Below are 15,403 nucleotides of genomic sequence, written 5' to 3'. Positions count from 1 at the left end.
GTGGTCAGAGGTGTAATTGATACTCTGTTGATCATTGTCCTAGAGTGAACTTTCTTCTTTACAAGGCAGTTTAAAGTTAGTCTGAGGAAAACTGTTCTAAGTTATAAAAGGTGAGATTGTCCATGCTGATAAATATTCCTTTGACACCTCAAGTATCAGCCTTTTTAGAGCTGAATGGATGAACCCAGCTGGTGGCTTTGTATAGTGTTTTTCAAAGGTACATAAACTTGACTTCAGCTGACTTCGTTCATGGTTTATAGTACTAGAATTGAGATAGAGTTTAGATCTGGTAAAGCATTCATTCAGAGTTACTAGTTGGATCCTAGAATATCTTACACTTCTCCTTTCAAGGAAAAAGGTACCAGAAATTGCCCTAAATCTGAAAAGCATTAGGATGTGTAAGTCTGTTCTGCCGAGTTTGCTATTATTTATCTTAAACCCCAAATTGTAACACTTAAAAATACAGAAGAGTTTGCTTTTGTGGAAATGTATTGCGCTGTGTTTTTGACATTCCTTGTGCAACTCACCTAAAATAACAGTCTGTAATCTTTGGGTTTATCTTCCGGAAGGAAGCTGAGGAGATTTCTATGGTGACTTTTCAGCTGCAAGCTGGTATTCACTTGTCTGTAATTCAGATCAGATTTGTTTGTGTCTTATCTTAGGTAAGACTGATTGCACTGTTTACCCCTATTGATACTGACTTCTTGCCTTAATGAAAAATTACTGGTTATCTGATTTTTGGTTTTCTTTAGAATTGAGCGAACACCAGTAGATGGCAGCCTGAGCTGGATTTAAGGCACAGTTTTATGAGTTTTTTACAGGGTGAATGGAAATGGAGACATGCACACACTAGCTGCATGGATAGATAATTTTTATAAGAATATGAAAATATATATATATATATATATAAAAATAATCCTTCCCATGAAGACTTTACAAGCAGCAGCCTGTAGTTTACCAGAATGGCTACTGTGAATGCTTGTGCAAATGTTGAATGAGAACCTTAACTGAGCTAAAAAAACCCCACCACAAAACACACACACAAAAGTTAAAAAACCCCACTTCATAAAACTAACAGAACAAATTTTCATTCTTTAGGCTGCCAGATTCTTTGTGGTTGTAAAAGATGGAAGAGATCTAATGTTATTTCTTTCTAGGCCCTGACTTTGTTGTTTGTGATGAAGGGCACATACTAAAAAACGAAGCATCTGCTGTTTCTAAGGCAATGAATTCTATTCGATCTAGGAGAAGAATAATCCTTACAGGAACACCACTGCAAAATAATCTTATAGAATGTGAGTACTTGTCTGGTTTAAGTGTTTATTTCCTTAAATATACTTTTGCCTTTCAGCAATATATAGATGGATTTAGCTTGATTAGAAGAAAATAATTTGATACAGTGAAGCTGTTTGTTACATTTCTCTGTCTAAAAAAACCCTAACGATCTGGTTTTGTATTTTGCATTTTAAGTCATTGTGTCAAGATGTGGCTCCATGATGGTTTAAGCCAAATTAAAATGAAGCTGTTGGGAAGGTGGCCTCTCCTCCATCTTTCCTTTGATGTGGCCGTACATATATCTGATTCCTCAGGGAGCCTGTATGAGGAGTATCAGAAAACCAGCAATGCAGGAGTGAATAGCTTTCTGGCAGTTTAGTTCCTTGATCTGGCTAATCAAAGGATGAGATGAGTCTCAGCATGTCAAAAGGGGAAGGGAGGGAATGTTCAGAGGGGAAATGGGTGGACCGGGTCTTACAGCAGCATCAATTTAAATTTTTTTAAAGCATTGTAGAGCAGTGTTCTTAGTGAACTCACTAAACAGTGATTTATGTTACTGTCTTGGGAATTTGATTCTAAACTAGCTTCTAACAGTAGCTCCAGTTTGTGAATATGCTGTAATAGGTTTTTTTCCTGTTGATTAATATGCTTTTCAATCTATTTAAAGTCATACTTGGAAATACAATTCTTTTGTAATATTGCTTTGGTGTACAGCAGCTTTCAACCTTTGTGTAATAAACATGATGAGGTAGTTTAAAATCAGACATTAAATTTAGAAGTTACCTCTGTGCCTGAAGTATGTGTCAATTTAAGATGCCCTTTCTGGAAGATTTTGAGGTGGTTTGGGTTTTTTTTTCTCAGCAGAAAGTTCTTAAATAAGATGCATTTATTTTCTGTTAGAATTAATCCCAGTACTGTACTTTCCATTTTGAACTACTCAAGTCTGATCTTTTTGTCTTAGATCACTGCATGGTTAACTTTATTAAGGAGAATTTGCTCGGTTCAATCAAGGAATTCCGAAATAGATTTATAAATCCAATTCAGAACGGTCAGTGTGCAGACTCTACTCTGGTAGATGTCAGAGTAATGAAGAAGCGTGCACATATTCTCTATGAGATGTTAGCTGGATGTGTTCAGGTAAGAGCGGCTTTACTATAACTAATGACTTGGATTAGCTGCGGGGCGGGGGGAGGAGTTGTTTCACCTCATTCTGATAAAAGCATTCAAAGGCCTGTTATCTTGCTGTTTGAAAGCTCCATCGAATGCAGCTATTGCTTAAATATTTCCACTAATTTCTAGACCTTTATGTTATTTGTTGTGACTAGAAAAACTCAGAAAAGTTTCATAGCTTTTACCCAAATGTCAGTGTATGCTAAGCAGGACATATGTGTGTATTAGAGAATCCAGCTGTTTTCCTGCTAGGAGACTAGAAAACTACATGGTAGAGTAGGACAGCAGCTGCTTTGAAATACTCTTTTAATTCCATATACACGTTCAAAGAATACACATTTAAAACCTCAGTTGCCTTAAAAGCCACCCAGAAAGTTGTTGATGATCTGTAGTTTGTCACTTGGTTCTTTCTGAATTCCTGTTTTTTCTGATTTGTGAGAATCAGAACAATGGGGAAGAGGAGAGAAGCAAGATTAATTCAGAAGGGTGAAGCACTTGTTACCTTAAAGACCTTGGATGTAAAACCAAATGAAAACTCCCTAGCTTTCTGGAATGAGAGCTGGATTCCTTGCTCTCCAGTTAACCTGCTGTGGTATTGCACTTGTGTACTATCAGCATGATGCTACTGCTCTTCTGCTTTATAAACCCAGGCACAGGCAGCCTGATGGAAGGTGTGACACTGTAGGCACTGAGTGCCACCTCCTGGCTGCGCAGTTGTTGGTAGTTGATTAAATAGTCCAAGTGGGCTCGAGATGTCCGAAATGGTCATAGTGGGATAGTCCCACAAGCAGCGAAATAAAGAGGTTTATGGCGGTGTATGAAGCTGGAAAAGGACCTGTAGTGAGAGGATAGCATACTTAATTCTGTGCATCTATACAGCAGTACAAGAATGCAAACCAAAAGACAGAACGAGAAGAGGAATGTAAATTGCAAGTACATCTTACGTGCCTTCAGGTGCTGGCCACCCTGACAAAGCCCAGATGGAATTTCTCACAGCACTCTGTGCAGATCAGATCCTGTCCGTAGGGAGCAGCTCTTTCTTTTGCTCATTCGAGCTACTACATAGTTTCTTTAGAAGAAAACAACTCTGTTCCTAAAGGATGTTCTCATGAGAGCTTCTTGCACTTCTAGATAACAGCAAGGCCATGCAGGTGGTGTAATCGTCGGTATCAAGTGGGAGCTGCCTGCAGGCTCCTCTGTTGCAGCGACTGGCTGAGGTTATCCCGCAGCTAAGGAGTTTGTGCAGCATAGCACAGGCAGGTTAGCTCTGATGAAGGTCACTTAACTCCTAAACGTGCAAAGGTCTCTCGGTCAGAGTCAATAAACCGTTCAGCGTTTGAACGAAGGAGTAGGTGGAGAAAAGCAGACTAGCATTCAGAGTCAAAAAAATGAAAACAGAATTTTGCATTGCCCCAAGCAAGTGTTCAGAAACCATGTACTCTGTACTCTAAACCAGAAAAGTTAACCTGAGTGAGTTCGTGTGCGATACAAACACTGATAGCAGTTGCTTGACTTACCCACACTTTCACAAAAAAATGGTTTAATATTTTTTAAAAAACCGCAGAAGTATTTACCAGAGCAGCTACTGAAGTTGCAGTTGACTTTGCAAGGACTTGGAACTGGGACATGGGGTTAACAGGTCATAGAGTTTTGGCCAGACAACCGCATTTACTAGGTACATCAGCTTCTGCAGACAGTGCCTGTAGTTGGATTGTATTTAGTGGGCTATTTTTTCCCCCTTTGTGGTTGGAAAGTATCTGAATCTTTGTAATTTATGCGTGGTGCTTCCTCCTTTAAGATGCCAGAAGTTCTTAAGCTCTCAGTAGTTGTTTTCATGTTTATGTGACTGAAGTACTGTTTGTAAAATTACAGAGGAAGGATTACACAGCTTTAACAAAGTTCCTCCCACCAAAATACGAGTATGTTCTAGAAGTTCGAATGACACCTATTCAGTGCAAACTCTACCAGTACTACTTGGATCATTTGACAGGTATGTGCCTGCAGTTCTCTCGGGTAACAAGATTGATGGTCATCTAATAAGGGGCTTCTTGCCACAGTCAGTAGGCTGGGGTTTTTTGTATGTATTATTTGCTCTACAGATGTATTTTTCTGCTTCCTGTAAGATTTTCCTTAGCTCTGAAATTTGAATTATAGCAAAACATTTGGTTGCACATAAAAATACTTATTTGAGAAATAATATTTGCATCTCTTGACTATACACAGCTTCAGGTTTTGGTTCATCTCTCTTTTCTTCCTTTTCTAAACATAAAATCTAATTGATCTACTGTCTTCCTCTTCCAAGAAACAAGATAACGACTGTAAGACTGGAGGGAGAGAATGCAAAATTGAGATGTACTGGTGAAAGCATTGCTGCCGCCTTGTAATAGCCTTTTGTCATTATGCTAACCGAAGCTGTGATTTGCAAATATCGGCTCGTTTGTGGAACTCTCTCCTTTTGTTCTCTAAACCCAAAAGTCTGGTTTTCATAATGGCCGTGCTTCATTAGCTTTCAGTGGGGTTTTGACTCTTCTGTCTTGGGGATTTACATCTTCCCAACAAGATATAAATTTGTTTAATTGAAAAGGTGTATAAGGAAAAACCACAAGCCCAGAATATGTTACTGTGGGCTGGTGTGCTGTTACGGTAACTTGTAATTTTAGTGTATCAAAGTGCTGGAATATCAACACCTCTAAATGATACACACATATGTACCATTTAGACCATTAGAATGTTAATCTCAAGGAACTCTTAGCTAGGTTTTCTGTACCACTGTGCTTCATACAGCCAAATGGCTCAGCAGAAGTTCTTGGGTTCTAGAGTAATTCTGTTTGGTTTTGTTTTTTGAAATACCATCTGTAATAATTGACCTAATGATCAGGGGTTGAATTCCATAGTCAAGAATGTTTAAGGCACTGCTGATAGGTTTTTGTCTAAATCTTGAAGTGTGTAATTGCTTTTTGCAGTGATTACAAAATGTACTACGTAGTCTGTGCCGGTTTGTGGGGGTTTTTTTGCACTTGCTAAGCCACCTGTCTTAAAATGCCTGTCTGTTGCTGATGGATTGTTATTATATATATTTTTTTAATCTATATTTTTCTATTCTGGTTACTCTCCCAAGTTTTAATTACAAGAAAGATTGTATCTCAAATTAACCTATCATTTATAGCAATATTAAATTCACTGTGTTGTCTTAGTGACTTCAGATTCTGGATAGTGCAGTTTGTGATCTCCTAGATAACTGCTAGCAAGACTTCATTTCCACAGTTCTGTTGTCTGTTCCCTTTCCTCGGTTAAGTTACAGAAGTAAGGAGTTCTGAAGGAGCAGTGAAGTAATTTCAGTTCTACTGATACCTTCAGTAGTAACTGGATGCCTAAATGCCAGCTTCCCTCTTTGCCCTTTTATCCTAAAGGAGTAGAAACTTGCTGTTTTATTTAAAAAAAATATAAAGCGACTGAAACAAACGCACACACCCTTCTTACATTAATAGTACTTCAAAACAGTATGTAAACAAGCCCAAATCTTTGTGTAGCGCTGATTCCTAATCAGTTCTGTACTGCAGTCTGGTCTTTTTATCTTTTATCTATATCTTACTTTATATCAGTGTTCTGAAAAGCAGGTTATTTGTGTTCTATTTATTTCTTCATCATGCTGAATGCCTTCCAAAAGCTAGTAGCTTAAAAGTGATAAGCGTTAGCTATTTACTTTACAGGCATGCATCTAAATGATTTAGGTTAAATCTTTATAGGAAGCTCTTCATAGGAACTTTTTAATCACAATGCTTAGGGTAGGTTGGTAGGTTATTTTTGGCCAATTTCCAATGCAGAGTGGGGCTGGTTTTGTAATTTCTCTCTCTCCCGATGCTGGCTTTGTTGGTGTGCCATGCTTTTAGATGGCAGTGTAAATCTTTCACAGATCATTGATTGGCGTAAGAGCTAGCGCTGTATGTTTACCACTGGTTTACTCTTTATGGAAGTCTTTACATACAATGGCTTTCAGTGCTACCTTTTTTTCATACAGCAGGCAGCAGATAAGAGGAGGGTGCCCCTAGTTCATTGTTAAAGTGAAGGAAAAGGTTTGCTCTGGCAAAAAGCCTGTTACAGTGAGCTTCAAATTTGCTACGTTGTCGGAGCCATTAATTTATTAGCATTGTATGTGTAACTAACTGTAAGAAAATGCACTGCCTAACAGGGAGTTTATTTAATCTGCCTAGATTTCAAGGGCTCAACAGACCTGAGTTTAGCCAAGTTTGCCTTTGTCAAAAGGACTCGCACTGGTGCACAACTTACCGGCCCTTCGTGGGCTGCTTAAACTCTCTGAACCTAGCGGGAAGCGTCATCTACATTCTCTGGCTTCGTCTTGGTTAGTGTCCTGCCAGTTTGGGTCAGTGCCAGAGACAGTGTGAGAAGGATGAGGGGAAGCGAGAAAGACAGGCAGCCTCTTTTCAGAGGAGAAAAAGCTTTCTAAGCTAAGCATGGCTCAAGTCTTTAGAGCGAAAGACCTTTGTATCTCAAAAGAAGACTACGTGCTTTCTGATTTTCATTAAATAAAAAAGGGAGTCTTGCTACTGAAGATAAATATAGAAGGGGAATTGCTGCTTCTCTCTGAATTTTTAAATTACATTTTTTTGTGCACTGTAACAGGCATAAACTAAAGTACACATTTTAGATGCAATTTTACCAGGGTTTTTCTTCAATTAATGAAAATGGTACATGTTTTGTTTCACTAATGTAATACAGAAAATTAAAAAAATCTATGAGATTTTTTAAGTTGAAACTTGTTAATAGCCAATTTCTCTGATTTTTAGCTTAGGTTTGGGGAAGTGGAAGCTAAGAATTTCTGTCATTACAATTCCATTTTCCAGTCATATGGGAGCACAATGGGAAGATACTCGAAGCTGTTGTATGATTAAGTATTTGTTAAAATACTTACACTTTGTAGACATTTGCTGGGATTGTCTTGTGCATTGAGGAAATGCACTAGATAAGCTTTGTGCCTGTTTTGATGTAGACATTTCATAATTGTGGCGCAGTAAATACTATTTTCTTGCAGGTATACATGCCTTAAATGATGCATATGATCAATACGAAAACAATGTGTTGCGAGAACCTAAAGTTAGTGTGCTGCTTAGTGAGAAATTGAGAGTACAAAAAGAAATTTAACTCTCTGAATGTTGCACTACTTTGCAGTAATTTGTGCTTGGACAATGAAAAAATAGCCTGGGCTTTTTTTAGATTGTTTATTGTAACAGAATACTGCAGCATTATAAGTCATTAAATAAAGGCAGCTCAAAATAGTAAGCTGAATTCATTGAGACCTAAATGCGAATTGTATTTTGTGTTTTCCACCTAGGGCTGCTTTTACAAAACCTAAATAGACATGACTGTCCTTTTAAGAGAATTTGGATTCATTCCTATGCCAGGGAGAAATGTGCTTTTATGTAAAAATGTAATCGTGTTTTTCATTATCAAGAAAAAGGGGAAAATCTAATTTTGACAACTTTAACTAGGAAAAAAATGCCTGTGACTCGGTAATTTGACCTCTTTTACAAGAGATGTTACAATATGATGTGCATCTGGAAAGAACACTCAGTACTGTACTAACGGATTGTTCAAAGGGGGAACAGTATGTGGCAAACCTACTTCAAGGTTTCATTCTAAAACCTGAACTTTATTGTCAGGTGTAGGTGGTGGCAATGAAGGTGGAAGAGGCAAAGCTGGAGCTAAACTATTCCAGGATTTCCAGATGTTGAGCAGAATCTGGACTCACCCTTGGTGCTTGCAGCTGGACTATATTAGCAAAGAAAATAAGGTAAATTAGATATATCAAAACAATCTCTATTGAGAACTTTCCAAAGAAGCTATGCCAAATGCTAGGTAAAGTTTCGTCAAATTAATGGAAATCTTTGTTGCTGTGGGGTAATTTTGCTGCTGTTTTTGTCATATTTTTGTTCCTGGGTATGTTGTCATTCTTAAAACATTTTGCAAGGTCAACCCTTTGTAGGACTTACCATTGTTTAAATGAAGAATGAGCAGATGGCTAAAGGTTTAATAAAAGCTTCTGGATGAGAATACTTAATAAAATTTCTGTTTTTTCTCTTTTGAGGGCTATTTTGATGAAGACAGTCTGGATGAGTTCATCGCTTCAGATTCTGATGAAACTTCAATGAACTTAAGTTCTGATGATCATACAAAGTAATTGCGCTTTTATTTGTTGTTGATTGTTGGATTCATTTCCCTCATAGAACTTGAGCCATTTCTATAGAAGTGAACGTTATTTTTTTATTTTTGTGTATCTGTTAAATATGTCCTCTAGCAGTAGAATATTTACCGTTTTTATATTTTTATATCCTTCATAAAAATGCTTCCTATTTTTACATATTTTTTAGAATTTTTACATCCTCTAGCAGTAGAATTTCTAAAAAATAATGGGGTGTACAATGTTACCTTTCTAGGAAAAAAAAATCCAAGGGGAAAAAAGTGAAGAAAGAGTGTAGCTCCAGCGGAAGTGGCAGCGATAATGATGTTGAAGTAATTAAAGTCTGGAATTCAAGATCTCGCGGAGGTGGAGAAGGAAACGCAGAAGAACTTGTAAACAACCCTTCATCTGTTACAAAATCAGAAGAAGGTGAGTATAATACACAAGTACATAAAATAAAGCAATTCCTTTGGCAGAAGGTGATTTGAGAGGGCTGTCAGGAATTCTGCTTTGTTGCAAAATGGCAGATTCCTTAATTCCATGAACTGCTTCTATGCTTACAGCTCCCACTACTTCTAATAATACCCTGGGGAAAAAAAGGGGCGTCAATTTGGAGCTCCGGGTGCTTGTGGCAGGAAAGCTGCACAGTGAACTACTTTTTTAATTTGCAAGTACAGAACAATACAAAGTTAATAGAGGAACTATGCTGCTTTTCACCTGCTGTTTTTAAGTGTATTGGTGAAAGAGTAATGGAAAAATCAAGAAATATATATGTCATTCATTCTTGCACCTGGAATTTGAAATGGGTGTTGAGGAAGCATATAATGTAGCAGGAATATGAGACCTTTTTTAAGATTGTTACTCAGACTACTTACATCTGTGCATTTCAATTTTGGATTTTCCTTTAATAATCTAGCTTTTGTCTTGTCTCTAGTATCATAGAGCTGGTTTTCTGATTACATCATTTATTCTGTCTGATCACTTTCCCTAAATAAATGATTTTTTGGGGAACTGTTAAGGTGAGAATTATTTTTTTTGGTCCCCATCCCAATGACAAAACATTGTAAACAGGTAAGGGGAAGAGTGTGAGTGTGTGTGTTAAATACACATACAGATTAAATGTATTAAGGTAATTACTTGCATTATAGGCAGGATGGGTTTCTGTCTGGGTTGCTTAAATGTTTACCTCTTTCATGCAGCCTTGTTTAATTTAATGTAGGTACAGAATTTCTAAACAAACATTTGATGCTGCACCAGCTGAGGTTTGTGGGCAGACTCTGACTGCAGCTGTCGGAGGCCCTTCTGCGAAGTTTAGGGGTGAAGGTGAAAATAGCTAAGTGCTGTGTGTAGGGTTTTCCCACAGCACATCCAGGTCTCTTACTTGGTTACCTTCTTTGTATTGAAAAATACATTCTTTAAAAGCTTGTATGAAGGCTCAGATATGAGTTCTGTGGAGATCCCATCCTGCACATGAAAATTACTGGCGTGTCAGGATTGATCTGTGGTGCATAGTCTGAAACATAGATGTTTTGAATTGTTCATAAGATAGAATTCTGCTACTATGTAAGTAAATATTTGGGTAGATCAAAGTTTTTATGTGAAAAAAGAAAAATTGTAAATTCATTACTTTTTATCACTGTAATGCAAAGGAGGTTAAGTTGAAGGTCATGGCAATATCATAAAAGAAATTAAGTGATATTAATCAAAATAATTCATGGTTCTTGGCAGCCTTTCTGGTTCTGATTATAATGCTTAATCCATGCTTTCTTCTGGGTGAATTCAGAATAAACACAATGGGAGCATCATTAAAGATGAGCATGGTCTGCATCTGACACTTGAGTGGGTGACACAGACCCCAACAGACTTGTTTTGCTAGATGCATGGTTATTTTAATACATAACTGAATTTTGATATTTGTTCTAGTACTTCTGTATTTTTAAGGGGTTAAATAAAATTATCAAAATAATTCGTAAGATAGTAACATGTTAAAAATAGGATTCTTCCCATGTATGTATTTTACCGGTTTTATTAGTGTAATAATGTGTTAGCAGATATGCAGACAAGAAACTTCCTTAAAGAACTTTTTAGAAGGCAGAATGTGATGGTAGAATTTGTTTTATCCCTCTGTTGCGAATTAATGTAGAAGCTGGAGGGGAGTGGGGTGTTTTTCCTATATGCTAATGTTGTCTTCTAAATTAGCTTAGGGGAAAAAAATCCTAAATCTGAGCCTAACAGAAGTAAGAGGAGATGGTTTACAAGTTTCGTCTTAAACACCTGTACAATAGTAATTGGAAACTTTCTTCCAGAGAGTTTACCTTGCTAGATAAACTAGGTAACCCAAAAGACCACTCTCTTTTTCCAACAATTTCAGATGTTTGAGATCCACAGTAATTCTCTTTATGGAAAGCTTCTTTTCAGTGGCTGTAACATTTATGCGTGAGTTTTCAAAGACGCATACTTGGAAACAGACCTGTCAATAAATACTCTCGGGGTAGCGATGGAGATGGTGGAACTATTTGTCCAAATATCCTGCAGCACAGAAAGGGGATTTGTGACTTACTGATAACTTCTGCTATTGGTAACTGCTAATAGAACAAACACTATTTGTTCTTTGTCTATTTAACTCTTTTCATACCAGTTAAGCCTAATAATGAGGAAAGAATTCTGTAGTTCAGACATTTCAGAGCGTTTAAATGGAGACCACTGCCTTTGTTTTAAACATTTTTTTTTACTTTCTTTTTTATAGGCCAAGCTGCATCCTCTTCCAATCCTGGTAGCCCAGCACCAGATTGGTACAAAGATTTTGTCACTGATGCAGATGCTGAAGTGTTAGAACATTCTGGGAAAATGGTGCTTCTCTTTGAAATTCTTCGAATGGCAGAGGAGCTTGGAGACAAAGTGTAAGTTGGTTCTAGAAGTATTGTTAATGACCGTATAAATATGTTAGTCTGACAGTGTTCTTCATTCAGTCTTCATAATGCTGTAGCTCAGTTCTTATCAGCAAATGTCCATGCTACTTTGATTTTTATCAGTGAGTTTTCCCATACATGCATTCACTCCACAAGAGTCTTCCTCTGGCCTAGAAGGGCTGTTTCAAAGGTACTACCAGAATGAGGAGGGAAGTAAAATAAAGCAATGGAGTGATTAAAATAACCACAGAGGTGAATTTTGTGTTCCCATTTCTGTTTTCAGCCTAGTGTTTAGCCAGTCCCTAATATCTCTGGATTTGATAGAAGATTTTCTGGAGCTGGCCAACAGGGAGAAAACTGACAAAGAGAAGCCTCCTATTTATAAAGGTGAGTGTCAGCTTGAACAGTTACAAAGCTGCTAACTCTTTTTACAAGTCTCTATCCAGTCCAAAGTGAACGGATTTGAAATAGTTGTTTGCGTTAGAAGTGTTGTGTGCTCTGTACTTTCCTGAAGTTGGCAGGATTATTGGTCTCCTCTGCAGGTGGTCTCGGACTCTTGCTTCTGATTTCATTCTGTATCATCTGTGCTTAATATAGCCTAAGCAGATTAAGTGTTCATCATCTGAAAGGAGAGAAGGCATTTTGTTAAACTCTGTAGAAAAGCAATGTTAAATGCTGATGCATGGCAAATTCTGATCCCCTTCCCGCTGGGAGAAAGATAATGAAAGAAAATTAGACTACTTTAAAACAGTGTGTAGAACATGCAGAATGTGAATCTGGGCTCATACGCGCTGCAGCAGATTATTTTATGGATTTCATAAGGGAGCAAAGTAGTGAATTAATTATTATCCTAGCGATGCTGAAATGGCGAGGAGTTTCTCGCTAGCCAGACATGTCCTTTGCGTAGGACGTTTCTTCTTTTTACTCTGTGAGATCCTCCTGGAGCTCCTGGTGATGCGGTTCATCTTTATGTGAAGTTTCAATTCCCAGTATGTGTTGATTGAAGGATTACTTCTGAATCTGCCATTCCTTTCAAACTTTTATTTCTCAGTGTAAATATGTTGACCAGTTGCGTAAGAGAAATGTGGCTTAGTGGTGCCAACACCGTAGTTAGATGAAGATCTCCAGTATCTCTCTCACAGATTTATTGTTTCTGGCTGTTGCTTCCTTAGCTTCTGAACATTTGTCATCTTCAGGTGTTACGAGCTGTCTGTGTTTTACGGAGTTTGTGTCTTCAGTCTGAGATGATGTTTTAAGGGGTGGTGTTTGTTTTTTATTTACGCTAGTTCTTTTGGTAAGCGATGAGATTATATAGCATAGCAAGATTCACCATATAGAGACCTTCCTGACATAACAATCTGTTTCTCATAATTGATTGTACTAAGCAATGCCGTCTCCTAAAAATGCTGTTTTCTTTGTAATTGATGGGACAGTGGGGCTCATTTTGTGTACATACACTTTGATGGCCAAAGAAAATGAAAGGTTGCTTGTGAATTGGCGAGAGAAGAATTATCTTCTATCAGCTGTAATTATTCCCCCCCCCTCCCCCAAATCTGGCAAGAAGTAGCCATAACTCAAGGGTAATACAAAGCAATTTTTCTGAATTTCAGTTCCAAAATTATTAGACCATGACTTCTGAAATCTCTTTTTGAGCATTTACTTATGAATGCAATTCATATGGGAGAGACTGATGTACACCAATTGTGTAACATGAAACTACGTCAATTAGAAAGATACAGTTAAGTACTGTGATGCCTAACGATTAGATGTAGTTACTTTTTAAAATTAACTTTGGCTCCGAGTTAGGGCATATGTCTAAAGTGTGTATGTACAACAAGAAATAGTGAAAAATAAGAGGAACAACCCCAGAAAAGCTCAGGTCTTTTCCAATTTCAATTTAACCTTGGAATGTAATTTAGTTACAGATTTGTATCTTTAATTCCCATCTGTATTAAACTGCTTTGCAGAGTTTTGTTTAATGTCTTTATGTAAAAAATAGTAAAATCTTAAGAAGAAGTGGATAGGGATTAGGTGCTGGATACTTTTTGCAAGGTAAAATTATATTGACAACACTTACTCTTTTTTTTAATCATTTTGGACAAAATCTGTTTAGAGTTTGTAGGAGCTATTGCAGGCTTGTGGATGATCATTGTTGTCACAAATGCAATTGCTGCTGTTTTCTGTCATGTTACATACTTCATATTTTGTTCTGCAAGCTTCACTACGTCATTTTCAAGGCATGCCTGTGGCAAGCACCTGTATCCTCCAAAACCATTCTCTATCTTGAATAGCCTATAGTCTTCTCCTGTGTTTTCAGATGTTAGAGAATAGTAGATTTTATGTTCTGTATTAGTTCTTTTGCTCTTTAGAGAGTTGTGTATATCCAGTATTACCAGTCTGGTTGCTTACGCAATCAGCATTTTAATAATTTGACACTTACATTTCCAGGTGAAGGAAAGTGGTTCAGAAACATTGATTACTATCGCTTAGATGGTTCAACCACAGCTCAGTCAAGAAAGAAATGGGCTGAAGAATTTAATGATGAAACTAATGTGAGGTGAGATCTGTTCTAATATATATATGCCTAATTTTCCCCCTTCTCTTTCTGTTGTTCCCTGTTTGTTGTTTTTTTGTGACTTGTATTAGCTTAATGACCTCTTAAGGCTAGGCAAATAAATACCACAGTATTGTCAGGTGCAGAACTTGCACAGAAAATGTGCTACAACAATCAGTTTCTGGTTTCCTGAGATTACTTCCATTTGCACTGATCCATACTTGTTCAGTGCTTGCTTGCAGTTTTCACTCTTGTTTAGCTTGAAAGCAATTTGGATCGGAAAAGAGTCTTTTTATTACAATTACTTAAAAAGATTTAAGGACCTAGGAATGTCAGAGCCCTGTGGGGTCTGGCCAGGAGACAGCAGTCACTTGTCCAGGCAGAAGCTCAGAGCCCTCCCAGCTATCCAGAATTGTCTCCCAGCCATCCAGTGTTCATATGGGATGGGACTTCCAAGGCTTGATTTGGACTGATTTGGCTAGGTAGGTAGATACAAACCTGTACAAGTTTGATGAAGTTAAGGAGCTTCACCTTCCTAGATTTGTTCAAAAAATAAAATACATAGTTGCAGTCATTTGTAATGTACAGGAAAAAAAATAATTAAATGGAACAAAGTAAACTAATTTGGTGTTAATACCTGACAGAATAAACTATTGAAGAGTATCTGTGAAGAGCTCATTTTAAGTTGAACCTGAGTGAGATGGTATTCAAAAAAGTAAGCAGATACATCAAAGAGACAGTGTCATTCTGGAGTTATCCTGGAAGCTTGCTAACCAGGAAACAGTTTCAATAGCATGGAATATGCCTGTTTAAAATTATGGTTTAATTTGATATAACTAATTTTATTAGAGTTTGAAAATGCAAACCCAAAATTTTTTTCTTACCCGCCAGTTTTTGTTAACAGTTGGTTTGCAGAAGGCCCTGATCTGTATTTCTGGGAGTGTGTGTTTTGCTACAAGTGTTGTCCTTGTGAAACCTGCATCTGTTTTATGCTTAATACAATATTTTAATGACGTTTTTGAGTTATTTCAGTGTAGAACAACTCCATAGTAACACAGCAACATGGGAACAATAATTGTTTTCCAAAATACTAAAATTTTGCAACTTTTCTCTGTTCCAGAGGCCGCTTGTTTATTATATCCACTAAAGCAGGTTCCCTTGGAATTAATCTCGTGGCTGCTAATAGAGTAATCATCTTTGATGCTTCTTGGAACCCATCGTATGACATCCAGAGTATTTTCAGGGTTTACCGCTTTGGGCAAAACAAACCTGTGTTTGTGTACAGGTTTTTGGCTCAGG

At 37.4% G+C, this 15,403-nt stretch overlaps 1 protein-coding gene across 5 annotated transcripts in view; it reads left to right on the top strand.

Moving 5' to 3' along the window:
- The window catches only part of ATRX (ATRX chromatin remodeler), an 86,461-nt gene that overhangs the window by 54,331 nt on the left and 16,727 nt on the right, over nt 1-15,403 (top strand). For all 5 annotated transcript variants that reach the window (XM_037408337.1, XM_037408336.1, XM_037408339.1 and 2 more), the window contains 10 exons: nt 1,158-1,295; nt 2,237-2,412; nt 4,318-4,435; nt 8,124-8,254; nt 8,549-8,637; nt 8,898-9,070; nt 11,388-11,541; nt 11,834-11,937; nt 13,999-14,107; nt 15,225-15,402. In XM_037408337.1, the coding sequence (XP_037264234.1) occupies nt 1,158-1,295; nt 2,237-2,412; nt 4,318-4,435; nt 8,124-8,254; nt 8,549-8,637; nt 8,898-9,070; nt 11,388-11,541; nt 11,834-11,937; nt 13,999-14,107; nt 15,225-15,402 (1,370 nt within the window). The remainder of the gene's footprint in view (nt 1-1,157; nt 1,296-2,236; nt 2,413-4,317; nt 4,436-8,123; nt 8,255-8,548; nt 8,638-8,897; nt 9,071-11,387; nt 11,542-11,833; nt 11,938-13,998; nt 14,108-15,224; nt 15,403) is intronic.

This window comes from Falco rusticolus, chromosome 14 (assembly GCF_015220075.1).
Source record: "Falco rusticolus isolate bFalRus1 chromosome 14, bFalRus1.pri, whole genome shotgun sequence".
Classification (NCBI taxonomy): Eukaryota; Metazoa; Chordata; class Aves; order Falconiformes; family Falconidae; genus Falco; species Falco rusticolus.
This window is presented reverse-complemented; position numbering and strand designations above follow the sequence as displayed.